This window comes from Nanorana parkeri, unplaced genomic scaffold (assembly GCF_000935625.1).
Source record: "Nanorana parkeri isolate BGI_ZX_2015 unplaced genomic scaffold, ASM93562v1 scaffold1659, whole genome shotgun sequence".
In the NCBI taxonomy this organism is placed as follows: domain Eukaryota; kingdom Metazoa; phylum Chordata; class Amphibia; order Anura; family Dicroglossidae; genus Nanorana; species Nanorana parkeri.
The window spans coordinates 241,586-263,680 of record NW_017307927.1 but is presented as its reverse complement, the minus strand read 5'-3'; the positions used below and the strand labels follow the sequence as shown (position 1 = coordinate 263,680).

The 22,095-nt window shown below is 42.9% G+C and overlaps 1 protein-coding gene across 1 annotated transcript in view; it reads right to left on the bottom strand.

Moving 5' to 3' along the window:
* Positions 1 to 22,095, bottom strand: part of MAFF (MAF bZIP transcription factor F) — a 32,735-nt gene that overhangs the window by 7,310 nt on the left and 3,330 nt on the right. Inside the window, exon 2 of the mRNA XM_018571045.1 lies at positions 6,745 to 6,803. Within this exon, the coding sequence (XP_018426547.1) occupies positions 6,745 to 6,780 (36 nt within the window). The 5' untranslated portion in view covers positions 6,781 to 6,803. The remainder of the gene's footprint in view (positions 1 to 6,744; positions 6,804 to 22,095) is intronic.

Genomic DNA, 22,095 nt, shown 5'->3' with positions numbered 1-22,095 from the left:
ACATTCAGAAACGGCTAGACAGGAGTGTTCTGGATGCGAGTAGGCGTCTTTAAACATCCTTCAAGACTGCGCGTGCAAGCCGGACACTGCCAGAATTTGAAACAGCCAGCGATGGCTGTTTACATACAAGCGGTCCGGCGTCTGTAAAGACACCCAATCGCTTGTATGCTGCATGTCTTTGTGCGCCCCCTCCCTCCTTACCTCTCCTCGCTGCCACCGTCCCGGGCGTCCGATCCGTGACCGGCAGTGTGGGTCCATGTGGCTCTGTGCACAGAGAACAGCGGGAGCTCAGTACACTATCTCCCTTCGCTCTCCTCCCCGGTCTCTGAATGCAGGAAGTGATGTTTGCTACATCACTTCCGCATTCCTCTGTCACTCCCCGGTACAGAAGCTGGAGAGAAGCTGATGAAGCAGATCTCTTATCCCCTTATGTGATAACAATAAAGTTAAGTGTGTAAAATTGTATTTATTTTGTGACCAATTTTTTTTTTTTTTTTTTTACACAAAAAAACCCCCACAAAAATGTTTTTAAAGTCCCCCACCCCCACATAGATGCGCAAAAATAGGTTAGATGCGCCTACACGCAAACAACGATTGATCCAATTACGCCACACTTGTTACATATCAATGCGAACGACAGAGTGAGAGCAACAATTTTAGGGCCATCAATCACTGTTAACACTAAACTGATGAGTGGAAAAATCTTTTAAAGCGTCGCCTATGGTCAATTGTGGGTGTGGTAGTTTTTTTGCGATTTCACAGGCTTGACATGTTTGGTGTCTAGTTACCCGACGTGACCCCGTCTTTTATATTTTACCAAAAAAGTGGGTAATAATGAATGTTTCCTAACATAATACAGGGAAAACAGGTTTGTTTGTTTTTTAATTTTCTGTACTAAATTATATAAAATTAGTTTCAGTACAGCGTTGCATGATGGAATAAATGTCAGTCAAAGTACCGCAGCGCTGAATACTGAAAAATGGCCTGGACAGGAAGGGTGTGTAAACGTCAGCAAGTGGTTAATGTTCCTGTGTCCACTGTGTGCAACATTGTCAAGAAGTTTACAGCCCATGGAACTGTAGCTAATCTCCCTGGACGTGGATGAAAGAGAACAATTGATTAAAGATTGCAATGAAGGATTGTTCGAATGGTGGATAAAGACCCTCGATCAACTTCCAGACAAATTCAAGCTCACCTTCAGGCGCAGGGTTCAACTGTGTCAGCTTGCACTATACGTCGCCATCTGACTGAAAAGGGACGCTATGGTGACCCATGAGGACCCAACTGCCGACATAGAAACATAAAACGCCAGATCTGGAGTTTGGCAAAACATAAAAAATCATTTTGGGAAAATGTACTGTGGACAGAGGAAACAAAATGACAGCTTTTTTGGTAAAGCCCATCATTCTACTGTTTTCAGAAAAAGAAACAAGGCCTTTAAGAAAATAAAGTCCCTACAGTCAAACATGGTGGAGGCTTACTGATGTTTTGGGGTTGCTTTGCTGCTTCAGGCACTGGATGTCTTGACTGTGAGCTTGACATTATGAAATCTAAAGACTACCAAAGAATTCTAGGGTGCAATGTAGGGTGCAGTGTCCGAAAGTTGGGTCTCCGTCAGAGGTCATGGGTCTTACAGCAGGACATTGACCCAAAGCACATGTCAAAAAGCACACAGAAATGGTTTCAGACAAAAGCACTGGAGAGTAATGGAATGACCAGCAATGAGTCCAGATAGGAGTCTCGCGATCGCGCTACCAACCAGCCGAAAATCGTACGATTTTCGGCGGGTTTTCTAGCATGCTCGTAATACGAAAGTCGTGTGACCGTACAGTAAATGCGGTCGTACGCTGCCCATACACCTTACGTTTATCGTACGATCGTGGGATCAGCCGCAACTATTGTACGATGATCGTCAGGTGTGTGGGCAGCTTAAAGGATTTGAGTTACTTTGACAAGGCACAAATTATGAGGACTAGACTGGGTCAGATAGGAAATAGTAATAGGAACATTCAGAAACGGCTAGACAGGAGTGTTCTGGATGCGAGTAGGCGTCTTTAAACATCCTTCAAGCCTGCGCGTGCAAGCCGGACACTGCCAGAATTTGAAACAGCCAGCGATGGCTGTTTACATACAAGCGGTCCGGCGTCTGTAAAGACACCCAATCGCTTGTATGCTGCATGTCTTTGTGCGCCCCCTCCCTCCTTACCTCTCCTCGCTGCCACGTAATAGGAAATATGTGACAGGTCCTCTTTATGGAGACACATCAGGGGTCATTTCAGACCCCTAATGTCACCTAGAGACTCCAATGAAGCAGCGATCTGCTTCTCCAGCTTCTTGTTCTGGCTCTGGGAGCCAGAGAATGTGCCCAGTGACACCGGAAGGGATGTAATACACATCACTTCCGGGTCAGTGATCAGAGGAGAGATCCGCGACTGGAAGCCTGCTGATCTCCCTCTGATCCATCAGGGGAGATCCATCCCTTGACTGGGCTAGCATGGGAAACCGCAGAGCCCGGAAAGCAGACAGCGGCAGCGGAGGGGGGGGAAGACACACAGTGCCGCACCGTACAAGTGATCCGGCGCCTGTGCAGGGAGCATATACAACTGTTTAAAGACTGAAGCTAAGGTGGGAGTTGAGCTTTAAACCATAATGGTTCAGTCTTCCTTCCAGCTAAGCCATCATGCCTTCCCTATAACAGCCTCAACAGACATCAGCAGCTGATCTTCACTGTATGCAGACCCTTAAGTTAAATGACTGAAGACTCCAGATGCTGTATAATCAGCTGACCTAGAGACTGCATAAAACTGAGGAGTACGCAAGCTTCTTCTTCCTCTCTGTCATGTGCCTGAAACTTTCTGTCCTCAGCTAGGGTCCCGACAGTGCATATGATCAGATGTTAAAGCTTGGGGCTATTAAAACAGAACTAAAGGCAAATTGAAGGAACTCAATTATATGCCCCAAATAAAATGTTCTACCTTACAGATATAGCTGCAATCATCCTCCCTGTGCAACATTACCACCTAAAATCAAGATGATGGAAGCTGCTTTCTAAGTCATCTCTCCTAACCGAGGGGGTAGCCCCACTGCAAGGGTTAAGAGTTTATCTGCCCGGAGTTCTTCTTTACCGGTAAGATGTGGACCCCCGGAAATAAATAAACAGTTGTTCAATTTTGATTTAGAATATAAACCATCTGCCTTCACGCTGGAGTGTTTGATGGATGCATGAATAGAGAAAAGAAGCTATACAGAAACAAACCAATGTCCCTTCATGCCTCTGCGCATTTTTCCATGTCTTATACTGCAATTTAGATGTACTGGGATGCTTTGTTTCACATGTTTTAACACAAGGGAAGAGGGTACTTCCTGCTCTTTTCTGCTTACATTTTACACATGGTACCTTTCATTCTTTTGAAGACATGCTTGCAGGAAAGCAAGCTTAAACTGAGGCAAATGTATAAATTTGCATCACTGAAATCACAACTGGATAGAAATGTAACCCCCTTTACGTAATTGTTAGGTTCTTTCCAGTCTTCCAGAAAAACATAGGAGCACAACCTCATGTTGCACCTGTAAAACCATCTGCTGGTGAACTGGAGTTAGTGGCCTGTGTGTCCAGTGATAATGGGCTCTTTATGGGGAACACAGAATAGACAGTTCTTCTGGCAAGAGGTTATCCATTTAATTAGAATTATAACTGAGTTCAGGTGTCCTTAAGCCCCCTGGACCTGTTTATTTCATTTTACTCAACAATCTGTTAAATCTTATAAGAAGCGATCTTCTTAAATTTCCCTTATTAAGGAATAGTTTGTACGTATAGAGAAAATACGTTTTTTTTAGGAATTTGCATATATTGATAGAGACAATTATGATGAATTGCTTAAAATATGGGCTTGCGGGTTTGATTTTAAACTATCTGATATAGATATATATATATATATATATATATATGCAACTTTTATATTATCGAGTTAAGAATATTTAAATTATGAAGGCCTTAAGGATCGATTGGTGCACACTAACCAGAGAGATTTGCAGGTAGATTGTCCCCCTTTGTTGTTCATTTTTATGATGTTTATGATGTCTATTTACATTGTATTTCTAGATCTTGATATATTTAATGTAGTTTTTCTTTTTATGTACCTATTTGCATTTGTTCAATGGTGAAGCAATGGGTACCAGTTTCCCTTTAAACTTTCCAAAAAGTTATATTAGAGCAGGAGTCCCCAAATTCTTTAGTTCATTGTCAGTTATGAAGTGAGTGTTCAAAGTGTTTGCCAACCTTCTCCTCCAGAACACACATTGATTGGTCTTTCCCCTGTATCCCTCCTGCAGAACACACATAGATTGGTCTTTTCTAGACATGTGCGATTCGTTTCGGAAAAATGCATTTTTCGGACGAATTTCCGTCATTCTGAGATTCTGGTGTATCCGAATAACATAAATGACAGAAATGAGCAATAAAAACGAATCCGAATTTCCAAAAACGAAATTTTGGACGAAATTAATTAGCGATAATCTGTACGAATTTTCGTTGTAGCAAAGTGACATACATTTTTTTTTTTGTAACGTCACTTTTGTACAGACTACCGCTAACTAATTTACTTTTGGACCCGAATCCCGAAAAAATACAAAATCCAAATCAAAACAAAACTATTTTTTTGCCAGTGCACATGTCTAGTCTTTTCCCTATATCATTACTCTAGCGCTTCAGTGTCAAGAGCATGTGCATCAACCCCCTTAGTGATGAATATGTGGTGTGTTCCTAAACTCCTCAGTGACCTATCTGCAGCATATATGCATTAACCTCTTATCTCCCTGCCCCAGCATACGTGCATTCCCTTATTGCACAGTCTTCAGTCCATGTGCATTATCTCCCAAGTGCTCAGTTCCCAGGCGTGTAACCTCTAAGCACCCAGTCCCCAGCTCATTTAGGTTAACCCCTCAGTAACCAATGCACCTACTCTTCTGCTTACCAGTGCATGTGCAATAATTCCTTACATTTATTTAGTGCACTATGCCAAATATCAATCTCATCTCCATTCACTTTATTTCAGTGGGAATCAGAGCTCCATTGCCCTATTTCCTCTAAACAATCCGGCAACAAATTCTGCCCTATCTGCCACATCACCACCACTACATCTACCATTCCAGTATTCTATGACAGTCCCTGCTAACAAACTGATTGAATTTTGGCGTCTCCTTTTCAACCTCTTTTATCCCCAATTCAGCATACACACTTTTCCTGTTTTAGTATCCTGCATTTATTACATGCAGTGTGCTGCATGTAAATGCCAGCACACTGCATGTAATAGCATGTAATAGTATGCGATATGATAACATTCGGTTAGGAATCAATCACTCTCCCAGGACGCAATGACTGTGCATCCAGGGACAGTGTTTTCTAACCGCATGTAATCATAACACATACTATTACATGCGGTGTGCAGGCGTTTACATGCAGCTGCTGTCACCTGATCATTAACTGCAATGGGTGACAGCGGCCGCTTGTAAACGCCAGATTAGGGATCACTGCTGCAGGAAAACACAAGTTCCTGAAGCAGGAATCCCTAATTGCACCTAAACTTACAGATATGAATGGGGCCTTATATAGTGTGTGTATTGGGGTCCATAGTACTATACCGGATATAGCTAAAAAAAAAAATTGAAGTATGAAATTTGGCAAATGGCCCCCATGGGAGAAAAAAAAATTGTCGAGTGGCCCCCCAAGTGAAATTAGTTTGAGACCCCTGCTCTACATAATGCCTATTGTCATACCTTCCACAATTATCTCCTGCACATACTGCCCAGTCATATCTCCAGACTCCTCTACTGTACATACTGCTCATTGTCATACCGTCCTCACTCCTTTCCTGCACATACTCCGCACTCTTATATCTTTACACCCCACTCCTGCACATACAGCTCACAGTCATATCCTCCCCTGCAGATATTTCCCCCCTGTAATACCCTCTGCAATCCTCTCCTGTACATACTGCCTACTGTCATACATCTCTCCTGTCATATCCCCTGTATTATTCTCCGGCACGTACTACATGCTGTCATACACTTTGCTCTCCTCTCCTGCCTTCTAAGACACTTCTTTAGTATTGTTATATTGCCAACCTTTACCATTCTGGAACGGGAACAGTTTTGCTAGTAATACTAATATTCTTGTCTATGCTGTTGACATGTAGTCTTTGTGTTATTATGGTTCTCACAATGCTGAATTTTTAGTAAATGAGTCTCCGGCACCATTCGCATTGATATGCATATACTGACTTGCACTACAACCGAGTATGAGGCGAGTATACTCACCGGCTCTCATACCTTGAGAGTTAATATTGAGACTTTCCTGGACCCTTTATTCGTGTAAGCCCCAATAGTGTATTTTGTCAGTATAACTCTTTTTAAGATGAATAAAATACCAAACAAAGTGCATATACAGTTCATCTCAGTGCACATGTTTGTGTAGAATCTCCCTGACTATCCCCCATATAATTCCAGGGTCCGGTCCTCTCCTGTTCTCTTCTTAGAGCAGTCTGGAGAATGAAAAATATTTTACTCTTTATTTGTTACTCCGGAGAAGCTCAGTAAATAAAAAAAGTCTACTGATCTTATTAGAATCTACTTACTTTACTTGTACGTTTTTCATGCAGGAACACATGCATTAAGAGCTCTGAGCTGTAGTTGCCCTTTAAACACAGAAGGTAACATACTTTTAAGAAGATATCAAAAATTAAATACCTTCAAAGCCTTGGATGAAAGTCCATCTGATGACATTGTTGCTGGGTGATCCCTTTTTTCCTGAAAAACACAGCAAAATACAAATGGAACAATAAACTTTTGAAAAACAACGGTCATTAAAACAAATGATCATATCAAAGCAGCAACTTTGCAGCAGATATTTATGTCATATATATACATCTGTGATTATTTTCTGTCCTGATTTTTCTAGCTTCTATAGCTGGCTGCTGCTGTGCGTGTTTATGCATCTCCACACCGTTGAAACAACATGCTCATCGGAGGTAGCATTAAAGGAGAACTATGAGGTGAGTGCTTTTCACTCACCTCATAGTTCTAGCCGATCTGTGACAATGAGAGTATTACAGGTCGGCTCAGTAGATCGGGAAGTGAGCGAACACATACCGGCGTTCGCTCACTTCTCGATCCTGTCACAGCTCTCTGCCGTGACAGGGGAGGGGCTGGATTCCCCCCTTCCCACTCCGATCCTCCAGCGCTGACTGGCGAAATGGACGGGGGAGGGGGCGGTTACAGCTGGCTCTGAATCTAGACAGGCAGAGCCAGCTGTCACTCACGCAGCTGGGCGGATCCCGACATAATTGTCGGGATCCGCTTCAGCATCTCAGTATACCGCGAGCTGTAGCTTGCGGTATACTGAGCTTAGGGTGATGGGAAGACGCTAGTTTGTGTCCTCCCGTTACCCTGAGAACTATGGGGAAAAGCCCTAACCCCATGGTTCTCCTTTAAATAACTTGAGCTGATGCAGAAGCTGGAGTTTCTGTAGCCAGCTCCAACTGCTGTGTGAATGATCTACAAATTGCTGGAATTAGTCCTCCTTCACATGGGTGGCAAGGGGGTGGTGGTAAAACAGTGCAGCTGATGTGCTGTTTTATCGCCCCTCAGCTGCCAACTGCATTGGTAGCACTGTGAACGAACAGTGGCGTACACATTGCCGCGGCCACGATGCTTTGCGTCGCAGCAAAAAATAATGGGATTGTGCCACAACCATGTAGGTACTACACAGCATTGCAATAGAAAATCTAGGGCTACAACTAACGATTATTTTAATTAATTTCATTATTTTTTCAATTAATCGGATAAAACTAAAACCCTCTTTTCTTTGAAATTAAATACGCAAATGGAGTGTTACAAACATAAAGTTTACTTCAGAATAAAACTGCATGCACATTTTTTGCAGTAGCACTGGAACGCAGGTGATCACACTGTGGGCAGGAGGCGCGTTTGGGATGCCATTGAAATTAATAGCACCACAACGCATATTCCAGAGCAGAATTTTCAGGCCGAAACCAAAAATGACACTTGCCACTAATATATATATATATATATTTTTTTTTTTATTATAAAAGCCCAGTCATCAGTTTAGTTAGCCGTAAATAGCTCTCACACCGAGGCACGCGGTGACACCTGCAATGTGTAGAGCAATCGTAGTTTTACTGCGTAGGTGCACCCAACTTGTGCTTCTGTTAGTATGCACGCGTTTGCGGGGGTTGGGAGAACAGCTACAAACCCCCAAACAATTATATATTTTCTAAAAGCAGAGGCCTTGTAATACTGTTTATCAAACCAGTATTTTTAGGATAAAATACACTAAAATTTAATTTAGTGCACAGAAACAGAATACCCAATGTTTCGGTAAAATATAAAAGACGGGGTCACGCCGGGTAAATAGACACCAAACATGTCAAGCCTTAAAATTGCGTGCGTTCATGAAACCGCAAAAAACTATAATAACCAAACTATCCCATAGGCGACGCTTGGAACATGTGTGGCACAATTTTTGTTTTTGCACGTAGGTGCATCCAACACGTGCTTGCCTAATGTCACCTAGGGACACCAAAGAAGCTGAGGATGCAGAGATCTGCTTCCCCAGCTTCTTCTCCTGGCTCTAAGAGCCCGAGAATGTACACAGTGACACTGGAAGTGACGCAATAACATCACTTCCAGGTCCAGTGATCAGAGGTGAGGATACCCGCCATGCCGGTCCTGGGCCCACGCGGGGGACAGTGGAGTGGAGGCAAAGGCACACAGCGCTGCACCATACAAGCGATCCGACTTCTGTACAGCCATCACCTGCGGGTCTTTTAAGCCCCTTCATTGAAACTCCACTTCATTGGGGAATGGCAGCTGAATGTCAACACAGCATGCAGTGGCTGTGAGCAATAGTCGGCCTGCTATTGGCTATTTTTAATTACAATAGCCAATAAGCAGGCTGACTATTGCACCCACTGCCTGCTGTCAATCAGCAGAGGAGGGAACTGAAGGAGACACAGGCCCCTGCGGCCGGCACCAGCGGGGAGGACAACAGAGGAGCAGAGTGGCCGCTGCGGATCCAAATAAATAGATGATGAGAATAGTTGACAACGATTCTCATTATCGATTATAAATAGTTTTAATCGATTAGGTGCATTAGGTGGGTGCAAAAAAACCCCCACAAGACAAAAAACACAACTGCATTCAGGAAGCCGTAGCATCACCTCCTGAATGCTGGAAAGCTGCTGCTCCACCGCCCTCTGAAGTATGATACACTGTGGATTGCTTTTCAGAGGACGGTGAAGACTGCAGCCCTTGCGAACGTGGCTTTACTGTGACACTACGCTTTCAGATGTCATATTTAGTTTACCTACACTGTTTGCATACATAATATCCCAGAAGTCACATCAACAGGTTTGGCTTGCTGCTTTCCCCAAAAGACTGAAATGATTCAGGTAAAATGTCATACATCCCTAGCAATCTTTGTCTGGCAAAACTTTTACATAGAAATATTACATCCTCAGTTCTATTACAACAATGGCAGTCACTACGTGCTTACAGCAGCCACATGAACTTGGTAATCAGTTTAAATAGCTGCAGTGTCATGTACAGCAGGTAACTGCTGTAGGGACTACAATGAAGTCTGCCAACATCCTTGAAACACACACGATACAGTATTTCACACTCATTACCAGGCTATGGAACTAATGGTCAAGCAGGTTTTACATAAAACCCTGGTTATCTGTTAAGCTGGCTACACACTGAACGTATTGGGACTGTTATTGGGCAGGAGGTAGCAGACAGGGCCACCCACAACGTGAATTTCGGCTTTGTTCAGTGGGTGGCCTCTGTTGCCTCCTGCTCGACATTTTCAATTGAAGGAACTGGGTGGAAAATGGTCACCTGAACAGCGCGTGCATCCAATCAGATGCAAGTACTGTTCAGGTATTTTGACAACTGGCGGGATGAATATCAAAATACAATGGCCGCACGGGAGATTCCTCCCTTACCGCTTTTTAACATAGATGGAGGAATCAGTTAGCTAAACAAAACATAAAACCCAAACATGCTTATGTATGCCCAGCTGAAGACCATGTTCCACCAGGTTTTCAAATGCACTCCCAATGTATTTTCTCTCTGCATAGTAATGTTGGCATGCATGAACAATTCTATCTTCACTACTGTAGTAAACGAGGATATCTGAAACCCACATTCTGCAGCCAGTATAAATGCTCCTTTCGTTCCTCCATGTCCTTATACAGTCATAAAGCTACTCAGTGATGGATATCCTTATGCTTTTCACAATCTCACACATGCATAAGAAGGTTCCAAACACTACTACAGAATCATTGAATACTAGTTCCTTGTAATAAAAAGGGATTTAACATTTACCTTAGAGGGAGAGGTTTTAATAAATACCACAATAATGATGTCATGAAGGTTTGTATAAATACAGCACTATAATGATAATAGGAGGTGTCCTCAGTTGTGCCCCTATTTTAGGTTCCCACTAACGCTCAAAGTAGATTTCCAACTTCGCAGACACATTTGAGAAACTCCCTCTACATGCTTGTTATGCGTTTCCTTTTACACAGCATACCTAAAATTACTTTTAAAAATGCTTATTTAATAGTTTCTATTAGGATTAGACACAAGACACTACTGGCAGCTTGTATTGTTCAGCTTAACTTGCAATGTGACTTATGGACAGACTGGACTGAAAGTGCATTGACATACGCTGTACCACCCAAGCCTTGATATCTTTAACCCTCTCTGTTAGGTGCACATCTAGTTTACAACTGATAATGAAGACCTGCCAGCACAGACAGGGTTAATTATGGAACAAAAATACCTCCACAGTACATAGAAGGAGAAAGAGCAAGTAAAAATAGAAGCAGCAATTTTAAATATTTATTTTTAAGAAGAACTCTGGGCAAATAAATTCTTAACCCTTGCAGTTGCCTTACCCCCGCACTGCAAGAGTTAATTGCTTGTTTTCTCTAGGGAGCTAAAATAACAAAACCTGAACCACAAACCCAGCTGACTGCTGAACTGGTCCCTTCAGCCGGTTTCCTCCTCCACTCCAGCAATGGAATCTCCATTGGCGTCCTATACACTGTATTGGACGTGATGACTCACTAGACCTTAGCCCGACGGAGCAAGGGGGGGCAGAGAGAAAGAAAGGCTGCTGGGGCCCGGATCCAAAGTTCGGGTGAGTTTAACCGTTATTTTAGCTCCCTAGACAAAACGAGGACTTAAACCCTTGCAGTGTTGGTGTAGCCCCCCTGCAAGGATTGAGATTTTTTTTTTGCCCGGAGCTATTCTCTAAAATTAGGCTACATGAATATAAAATAGGTGTTATCCCAATTTGGCTGCAAAGGTGGAAACACATTTTAAAGCAAATCATTTACAGCAGTACTGTATTGTCAACTTGCTTTTAACAGCCTCCTCGCAAAACAAAATAAAGCATTAATGACAATGGTCAACTTTCTGTAGTTAAACATTAACGTTCAAACACAGCAAATCACAAGGTTCTTTCATAGAAGGAAGTTACTTGACCAGAGGAAGAAATGAAATAAACATTCTACACTAGAATATGCGGAAGTGTCATTAAAAAAAGAAAAAAAAAAAAAATCAGCCATGGATCTGCCGAATCTGCCACATGTCCTTTGTTTTGTAAGAGCCACAAACAGCACACAACAAGGCTAAGCACTGAAAAATCAGAACAATACTAACTGCAAGTTACAGATAAATGAAAAATGAAAGCTCATTTCTGGTCCATTATTATGTAGCAAGTTGCTCAAGAGTGAAATAAAGACCCTGGTTCTCTTTGATGTTACTGCAGCAGACTCTTAGGAGATGTGCTCATTCGCCAAGTCAAATCACCTATAAAAAAGGCATTTTAAAAATAAAGCTATTGCGTAAAAATAAAATAATAATACCCACTTTGGACCAGCCTTTCAACGCTTCTGGAAGTTGCAAGTGACGTCAATGTACCTCACCGCTGCCTCTTGGGAAAGCTGGGGGGGCCTAAATACCCACAAGAATGTGCTCCAGCCCACTGGTTTAGCGGTGAGGCATGGCGACATCATCTGTGCCTCCCGGAAGCATTGGAAGCCAGGGGCAAGTATTTTGTTTTTCACAAAAGCTTTATTTTTAAAAACACCTTTGTAGATTTGACCTTGGGGGATGGTGGGCTTCTTAATACAGGATACCTTCTATTTTAATTGATTTTTATATACACTGTATAAAATGGGGAAAAAAACAATGCTTTGGCTACTTCCCATAGATTCAATAAAATGTCTTAATTAGGGATACACTGAAATTTCAGCCACCGAAATATGTAGTATGGGTAATAGGGCTGCAGCTAACGATTATTTTCATAAATCGATTAGTTGGCCGATTATTACGTTCGATTAATCGGATAAAAAAAAAAAAGGCTCCAGTGATGGACTACTAGTTTCTATTGAGACTGTAGTCCATCACAGGAGTCACGTCGGGAGCAGCGTGTGACGTGCGACTCAGGCCGCGTGCGGAGCCCCGAACAGGCTAAGCAATCGATAGCCGACGAATCGACGATCGAAAACGTTGCCAACATTTTCAATCGTCAATTTTAATCGACTTAATCGATTAACTGTTGCAACTATAATGGGTAAAATGCAGATAGTACCATAACAGCTGAAAATTCAGCTTCACTCCTCCCCTACGATGCCCTGTGTTGGCAGAGGATCCAGCTGTGGGTGCCCAGCAGGGAGGAGAGAAGCTTTCAGGTGGCCAAGCTTGGCGGTGTGAGGAGGAGAGAGCGGTCACAGGAGGCTCTCCTCCTGTACCGCCCCGCTCGACCTCCTGTGACAGGAATAGGAGTCAGGATGCAGAGCGTATTACAAGAAATTTAGGACTCTGTCTTCAATCTCTTACTATTTAAAAGGGAAATATCAGGGATCTGTTTAGACTGTTAATAAAAAAAAAAGTAATTTTCGTTTTTTTTGTTTGACAACATTCTTTGTCGGTTTTTTTCTAAAAATTTCATTTCGGTGCATCCCTAGTTTTTTATATCAAATGTCAAGCCAAAACTTTTTTTTTTTTCTTAGATCTGAAGAGAATGGTGAAGAATAAGAACCCCTATTGGGTTTTTACTGCTATCCGGCGCACCATAAAGCTGGCCAAACACTGTGCGAGTTTGGCCGGTTCTTGATGGACCAGTCGATATTCACACAGTGAGTGCCCGTGACAGCACCCTTCCCAGAATCCTTTAATCAGAAAATCAAAAGGAGATGGATGGAAAATTTTCAGGTGAACAGCGATGCCAGCCAATCAGCTGCCATTACTATTCAGGTATTCTGACAGCGGTGAGTGGAGATTCTTCCACCCATGTGGTTTAGCGTGGATGGAGGAATCAGTTATATTTAACAGTGTATTGCCAGTTTTAGAGAGATTTCCCTTCACTTCCTGTCCTAAAGACAATATTTTACCAGACAGGAAGTGAGGGGAACTCTCCAACTGCAACACAGTTGCAAAAGAGGGGAGCATAGACATGGGAGGGTGGTGGGGACTTGGAAGGTAAATGTTCAATAATGTGCAAGTATGCCTTGGGGTCCCTCAGTGGCACAGTTTCACTTTAAAAGATAACAAAACACACTTTGTGGGCTGACGGCATCCTTTGGTTTCTCCAAACCTAAACCTAAGCTGGTATACAACAGAACATGAACAATGGCTTATGGGGCTAAATTGCATTTCTCCGTGGCTCAAAGTGGATTATTAGCTGTTTAGCCAAACAAAAGGAAATAAGCAGGAGAGCACACACACCATCAAATTCCGGAGCTGAAAACAACTGAATTTAGGATAAAAGTTTCACTCTGCTGGGGGGCGTGTCCTGGACATGGCAGCGGCTAGACGTGCTTAACTGGAGCTCCGACACTACCTCCCGCTTCTTAGACATACCGAATCTACACAAACCACTCCTAAGCTCGCCTACAACATGGGGAGAAGATCTGCACGTGCAAAAATCTCGAAAACCTTTTCCGCTGGTATCAAACGGTTCCTGGCGGCGGATCAGCTGGGATCGTCCACCCCATGTGGTGCGGCCTCGACAAATTCACAAGCCGCTACCTCGCCACGCTCTTCTCCACCCGACCGCGACGCCGAGTCTCTCTCTCCTCGCACAGAGTTGGGCGACGACCAGGAGGACCAGCTCACTGCTCCTATGGATGAACTGGTTCGAGTGATGCCTACTAAACACGATCTTGCCAACATGTTCCTCAGACTTGAACACTCACTCAAAACCGACATACTGTCCCTACGTGAAGTTACCCACCTACTCCACAGAGTTGAGGATAACGAACATCGACTCAACACCCATGTTACCGCCATAACAGTTCTGCAATCACAATTTATCTCTGCTGCCAGGGCACAACGTAAAGTTTCTTACCACCTAGAGGATCAGGAAAACCGTGGCCGTCGCAATAATCTACGGGTAAGAGGACTGCCAGAGGCAACTATGGATCCAGACCTTGCTGACACCCTTCGTGGTGTATTCAAAACCATCTTGGGCAAACCTCCCACTGCCCCTCTCCTATTTGCAGGGAGCTCACCGCTCCCTGCGACCACGGGGTCTCATGACAGAGATGCCCAGAGACACTACCAGATAAAACATGGAGGGCTGTAAATGCTCCCACAGCGCCTAATCGGCGCAACCCCTAAAGGAGTAGTTGTTTCTTCATCGCTATCGCACCCGAGTGAGGTTCGCTCTAACACCACTCTGTTTTTCACTTTTTTTGCCTTATTATTGTTCCTTCAACACCGCAGTTATGAGAAGGCGATTCCTCTCGTTTTACCTCAGTTTTTTGTGACAGCATATACCACCTTGCTGGCACCTGGATGTACTACTAATGTTTGACTTCATTGTTTGTAGTTATGTTATATTAGTTGACTCACTGCTGTTCTAGCCTTATGCACATTGTGGGACATGTGTTGCCTATTTCGGTTGCCATTGTATACGTGTGCTACACTTTGCATGGCTTCCTGGGGGTAGACTCACACGGCTGCTCCCCTGTGTTCCTGCCACGCTTCCCTCAATGGCCGTATCTGGTTCTGCAAGAATCCATGATGTTGTTACTCTTCCTCTGTATACTTGTTCTTGAATACTGAGGACCGTTTTTTGTTTCTCCTTCTCTATCCTACTTTTCTCGACCTTTTACTTTTTTTCTCTCCCTTTCCGAATTTGTCTCTCACTCTCATCTGCCTCTTTGCATTCTTTCCCCCTTTGCTCTCCTTCTGTTTGTTTTTGCCCCTCTTTTGGTGCGAGAGCCCTTTATTTTTATTATGAAGCTATAGGTCCCTGGAAATCCGATGGCAGCTATTACATTACCTAGCTACAATATACGGGGCCTTAATACCACATTTAAACGTCATGCTTTTCTTAGGGAATTGAAAAACTTGGATGGAGACAGTTTTCCTTCAAGAAACGCACATAACCCATAGCTCTCGTATTAAACTATTTTCCCAACCAATATCCTACCTGGTACTACAGTACCTCCCTATCCAGTAACAGTAGTGGTGTAGCCATCAGTTTTAAGAGATGCCTCCCATTTCAACTGGTAGATTTGCTATCCGACTCTGCCGGGAGATTCTTGTTCATGAAGGGAAAGATTGGAACACATGCCAAACCTATACCTTGGCTAACGTATACAGCCCAAACCAAGCTCAGATTCTTTTCCTCAACCACATACTACATTCACTCGCTGACTTCCAGGCTAGAATGACAGTCCTCGCTGGAGATTTAAATGTTCACTTGGACCCGTTGCTCGACTCCTCCTCTAGTCGATCACACATTGCTCATAAACAGTTACTACTTTTAAATCCCAATTGCACAAACTCCATCTTATTAACACCTGGTGCTTGCATCACCCACGAGACAGAGATTACACCGCATACTCACCGACACATAACACATACTCCCATATAGATTACATCTAAGTGACACCGTCGCTTAGATTTGCTCTTGTACGCTAAGATACTGCAATCGACACTCACGGATCATGCTCCCATTCTCTTTCGGCTGAGGCAGCCGGGGGAAACTAGATCTCCCTATACCTGGAGACTGAATGAGCAGTTGCTTGATGACCCTATTGTAGTTTCAGCTATTGAAAAGGACATCATATACTATTTTCGTGAAAATGAATCAGAGGCAGTTTCCTGTGGAAGGCTCACAAAGCGAAGGTTCGAGGGGCTTTGGTATCTCATGGGTTTCGTAAAAATAAGGAACGTACACATAAAATCTTTGGACGGACATGCAAGATCAAGGCTTCAGATCAGGCACATAAAAGATCCTTGGCAGACACCTTTTTACGTGAACTTACTACTACTAGAGAGGAACTTTGTACTTTTTTTTTTATGTACTAAGTACACCCGCTCCCTAAACTTCCTCAGCCAACAAAACGGGTAGATGCTCGGCTCGTCTCTTACGCACTCGTCAAAAGGCTAGTTCCATTGCCAAAATCAAAACTAAGGCAGATGTCCTGACATATTCCACTAAAAAAATAGCTTGGACCTTTCAAGAATTTTAGCTGACTTATACAATGTACAGCCTGAGCCCTCTAAACTACACACTGAACACATTCGCTCATATCTTTAGAACATTAAATTCCCTCAATTAGCCACTACAGATTTATCCGCTCTGGAATCCAGTCTCTGAAACAGAGCTTCAGAACGCAATTGCCTCCTCCCCGATGGGTAAAAGCCCTGGACCGGACGGGTTTACACTGAAATATTACAAAGTATTCCAACACCTTCTTACTCCCCACTTGCGCACGTATGTCAACGCGTACTCTGCGGGTGCCCCTCCGGTCCTGGCCACTCTAAACGCACATATCTTGATTTTCCCTAAACCCGGTAAACCCCTTCTGTCTGCGGCAGCTATCGTCCCATATCTCTGCTGAACACAGTTCCTGCCCCAACTTATTTCTCCAGATCAAACTGGATTCATACCGGGTAGGGAAGCTAGAGATAACACGCAACGGGTCCTAACTCTGCTACATCAAACCTCGACCCTGCCCTTAACGACCATGTTCCCGCTCTACCGACGCCAAGAATGCGTTTGATAGAGTTGACTGGGAATCTCTCGTAGCCACTCTTGAACATGTTGGATAAGGTCCGAATATTGTGAACTCTATCAGAACCCATATATTACCACCCCACGGTTAAAATTAAAGTCAGCGGCACATTATCCCCAACCTTTGAACTTTACAATGGCACATGTCAGTGCTGCCCCTTATATCCATTAGAAATAATGTGAATATTAGGGGTATTATGCTACACGGGTAGGAACACAAGCTAGCGGCCTACGCTGGCGTGATGGTACTACACACCGGATCATCTACATTTGATCCACCCCTCTCACTCTTTGGAATGTTGGAGGGGATGTGGCCTTAAGGTAACTCATGGCCTCATATGGTGGTCCTGCCCAAAGATCAAACCATATTGGCTTCAAGTCATTCAACTTATTACCTGCATAACTGGTCAGTCCACTCAATACAATCCGTGGTCTTGCCTACTACATCTCTCTCAATACCTAAAGCTTACAAGAACTCGCTGCTGCCACATTTACTAAATGCAGCAAAATTCCTCATTCCAAAATACTGGAACTCCTTAACTATACCATCAATGACAGAAGGGTTACACAAAGTTGACTACCTCTGTTTAAACTCACGCATGCACTTTAGGATCGCAAGACTCGTTTTGAACACATATGGTCTCCATGAACCGCATTTAGGTTGACAGCCCAATATTTGAACATAGTCTGCTGAATACCCCTCATCTAGGTAATCTTGCTGTCTATCAGCTGTCCCGGTCTTTAAGATATTGCATAGCTTCATACACAAGTACCTGATATTCTACCCCATGTTTTAAGTATTCCTATTGTCTTTAGGTCTTTTCAATATGGAGTCAGACGCAAGAACTATTTTGTACCTAACCTGGTGTGCCAAATGTCCTTTTAGAAGTATTTGTACAATCCACTGATTGCATATTCCCTTACACCTGTCTATGTTATTCTTCAATAAAAATTGATTTAAAAAAAAAAAAAAAAAAAGTTTCACTCTGCTCTGCACCAATTTCTGATACTTTCCACACAGAAAAGCCTATTAGAAAATGAAATCTTGGCACTGTGAGATTGGGAGTAGGTTAAGGATTAGAATAGGGTCAAAGGGATATGCATCGTGCCAAAAATACATGCGTACTATGTGGAGGAGTGTAGTATTATGGAGTTTATCTGCACAGGTTTAAATAGCAAAATCATGTTTTCATTTTCAAAATGTAACTGAATAAATGTGGAGAGAAACGATGACTGTTCAGGTACAGCCGCCGGATCCTTTGTACCGAGTGGCGCTATGTGGCCCCATCCCTCCGCCTACCCCAGGCCCCTCCGTGCAAGCCCGAGACTGGCATGGCGGGTCTCCCCGCATCGATCGGAGGGAGATCAGCAGGCTTCCAGCAACTGATCTCTCCTCTGATCACTGGACCCGGAAGTGATGTGTATAACACATAGCCCCCTATGTGATAGCAATAAATGCAGGTGTAAAAAAAAAAAATTAAAAAATTAAAGTAACATATGAAGAACATTTTTTTTAAAATGCAAAAAAAAACCAACAACATTTTCATTGGAAGCGCCTATTTGCAGAAAACAAAATTGCACCACAAGTTACATAACGCTGCAAACTTCTTAGTGAGAGAAATAATTCTAGGGCCATAAATCACTGTCAACACCAAACTGATGAGCAGTAAAAGCTTTTAAGCATCGCCTATGGGAAATTTGGGGTACTGACGTTTTTTTTGCAGTTTCACGGGCCCACGTAAATTTTAAAGCTTGACAGGTTTGGTATCAATTTACCCAACGTGACCCCATCTTTTATATTTTACCAAAAAATGGGTACTATATTCTGTTTCTGTGCACTTAATTTCGTTTCAGTGTATTTAATCCTAAAAATTCAAGTTTGATAACCATTTGCGCAAATACCGTGGAATGTAAAAAAAAAATTCAACTAGCATTTTTTTTATTTTACAGGGCTTCTGCTTTCAGAAAATATACAATTATTTGGGAGTTTTAAGCTGTTTAAGCCAAAAGTTCAGATATTATCATATGTGTAGTTAGAAATTGCTCCAGACATTAAATGGCAAAAAAAAGGGGGGTTGGTTGTAAGCCAAGTTGACATGTGAAACCTAGTTACCTAGTTTTTATACCTAAATAGGAAGTATTAAAAGAAGATTTCAGATTTAAAGTTTAAATTAACAATAAGGTTCAATAAGTAAACGCAGTCTAAATGTTCAGTTTCCCTCACAATCGCATCCACTATCAGACAACACCTATCTGCCCCCGAGAAGTAGTTATTTGGAATACTATGAAAGGATTCACTGTCGTGCCCTAGACATGTGCCCAGGTAGCTCGTATGGCAAAAAAGAGACTTTCTTAGTTTGTTACTGGAGAGTACAAGTAGATAATTTGTCTTATAGTTCCATACTTGAAACCATGACCCAAGAGAAAAAAAACCAAACTATTTTAGCAGTGGGTTGCTATGTTAGTGATTGACTTGTCAGGTCACTGGTACACAGCAGAAAAAAAGTGCTGAGCTTGAACTTTCTAAAGGAGAACCTTTGGAGCCCTGCTTCACACTTCATAATCATGCTGACTTGCACATTCTAGCTGTAATGTTCTACAGTGACAGCAATACTTGTGTTTCCTTTAAATGTTGAGCATTTCCTTTTACACCCATTATTATTTTTAGACACAGACTGTAATACCAAGTTGATAGTAGAGGACATCTATTCTTATCATTACTGTTTATTTACAAAAACTGGCCGGCCAGCAAGACCTTACAAGATGAAGCTAATGGGAGAAGTGGGATTCAAGAAAACTTGTAATTAAAGAAATACAGGCCCCCTGAACATGCTGGTTGCCTGGCTGTCATGCTGAATGTCTTTCCAAGTCAGTGACCTGGGCCAAATACGTATAGATCATGCAAAGAGAACTGCTTGTGACGAGCAGGCAACTATCAATCCATGTAAGAGTTCCCTAGAGGGCATTTACCAGCAATTACAAGTATTAAATGCAGTTATGCTCACACATGTTTGAAAGTATCGGTACAAAGACTGGACCACGCCGTGTTAAGAACAAGGAAGAACACCATTATCACATCTGCACTACATTCACCTGTCAGATGAACTGGGACAAACAATGCCCATGCAATCTCATGCAGAACGCCAATGCAATCAAGGACAAGTGGACGTCTTTCCACTGGCAACTCATAAGCTGGCCACACACTTCTAGATTTCTTTCGCTGGGCCTGTAGGCAAAACCTTGGATAGAGTAGGGAAGTGTTGGACCCCCCTGTCAAATTTGTATTGTTGCCTGTGTCCCCACTGGACCTCTCTATTTGTAATGGTGACCATTGTTATCGAGAAAGAAGGTGAGGCGATAACAGAAGTCACCAGCACTCGAAGATATGTGCCAGTAGTAAGGCACTTTTTATTAAATCGTCACATGCGTCAAACAGCCAACGTTTCGGGGCCACGCAGGGTCCTTTCTTCTGGGCAACATAGTGAGTGCAGGTGATTTCGTATTATCAATTGCACTTTGTGTTCAGACACTTTTTGGATTAGGTCACTATGTCGCCCAGAAGAAGGGACCCTGCGTGGCCCCAAAACGCTGGCTGTTTGACGCATGTGACGATTTAATAAAAAGGGCTTTACTTCTTGCACATATGTTCCAGTGCTGGTGACTTCTATTATGGACTGTATCTGACACAGCGCCATCCGTGTTGTCACTTCAAGCACCAACCTTTCAACAAGGTCTGTACGCTGTATGGAGTGCACGTGATTTCGTATTATAGAAGGTGAGGGGAAACGCAAAATTTACATCTCTGTTTACACCTGGGATATTTCCCATGTCGGAAGATGACCCTTTTTATATAAAAAGGTAAAAAGCAGTCATGAACCATCTCCCTAAAGCTGGCCATACACCTATAGATTATCTGCAGATTTTCTATGGTCAGATGGAAAAAGTGCAACAGATTCCTCCATCTACGCTAAACTGTGTGAATGGAGGAATCTCCCACTGGGCCGAGCTTCAGTAACTTCCTATCTGGCCCCGCTGGCTCTCAAAATACCTGAACACTCCGATTGAATGCAGGCATTGTTCAGGTGTTTTGAGAGCCAGCGGGGCCGACTAAAAAGATACTGAAGCTTGGACCAGTGGGAGATTCCTCCATCCTAGAGCTGCTAGCTGGAGGAATCTGTTGCACTTTTCCCATCTGACCATAGAAAATCTATAGGTGTATGGCCAGCTTAAGCCTCATCAGTCTCCACACACGTATTGTACAATTGCCTTTAGAGCTACCAACAAGTATGTAGCACAAGGACCTGTCTGATTGGATAACAATTGATCAGATGGTTTAGGTGGGTCCTCATATTACATACTTCTAGTTGATTGTACAGTCATATTGTAACATGTATGGTGGCTCTAAGGCCCCATTTACGTCTAGGAGTTTTGTTGCTTCTTTTCTCCAAGCATAACAATGCTCAACAAGAAGAATCCTTTTGTCCTCTCCCTTCACATTCCCGCACGCAATCCTGCATCGTACAAGATTGTATGTATCAGTGTTAGGTGTGCTGCCTTTATTTTCGAATGGCACCAAACTCGCCTATCCATCACGTGTGTTGAATACAACCACAAGGCATGGCAACTTATAAGTGTGCGTTATGGTGTGATACAATTAAAAAAGAGCTACTTTTGTGCAATTAAGATGTAGTAGGCAGTCCATTCAAATAAATGGGTTCCCTACCTAAACGCACCCTGCAGCACACCTGTGATGTCAAATGATTTGTGCACAGAACCTAATGGGGACACAGAGAAAAATAAAAGCCTGACAGGTGTCCTAATCCCTCTTCACTATCCAAAACTAAAAAAAGAAAAAAAAAAAAAGTGTTGGATTCAGATGCACTTTAAAGTCGATCTCCAGGCAAATAAAAAAAGTGCCCTTTCAGTGGGGCTACCATCGCACTGCCAGGGTGAAGTGCTGGTTTATATCTAAG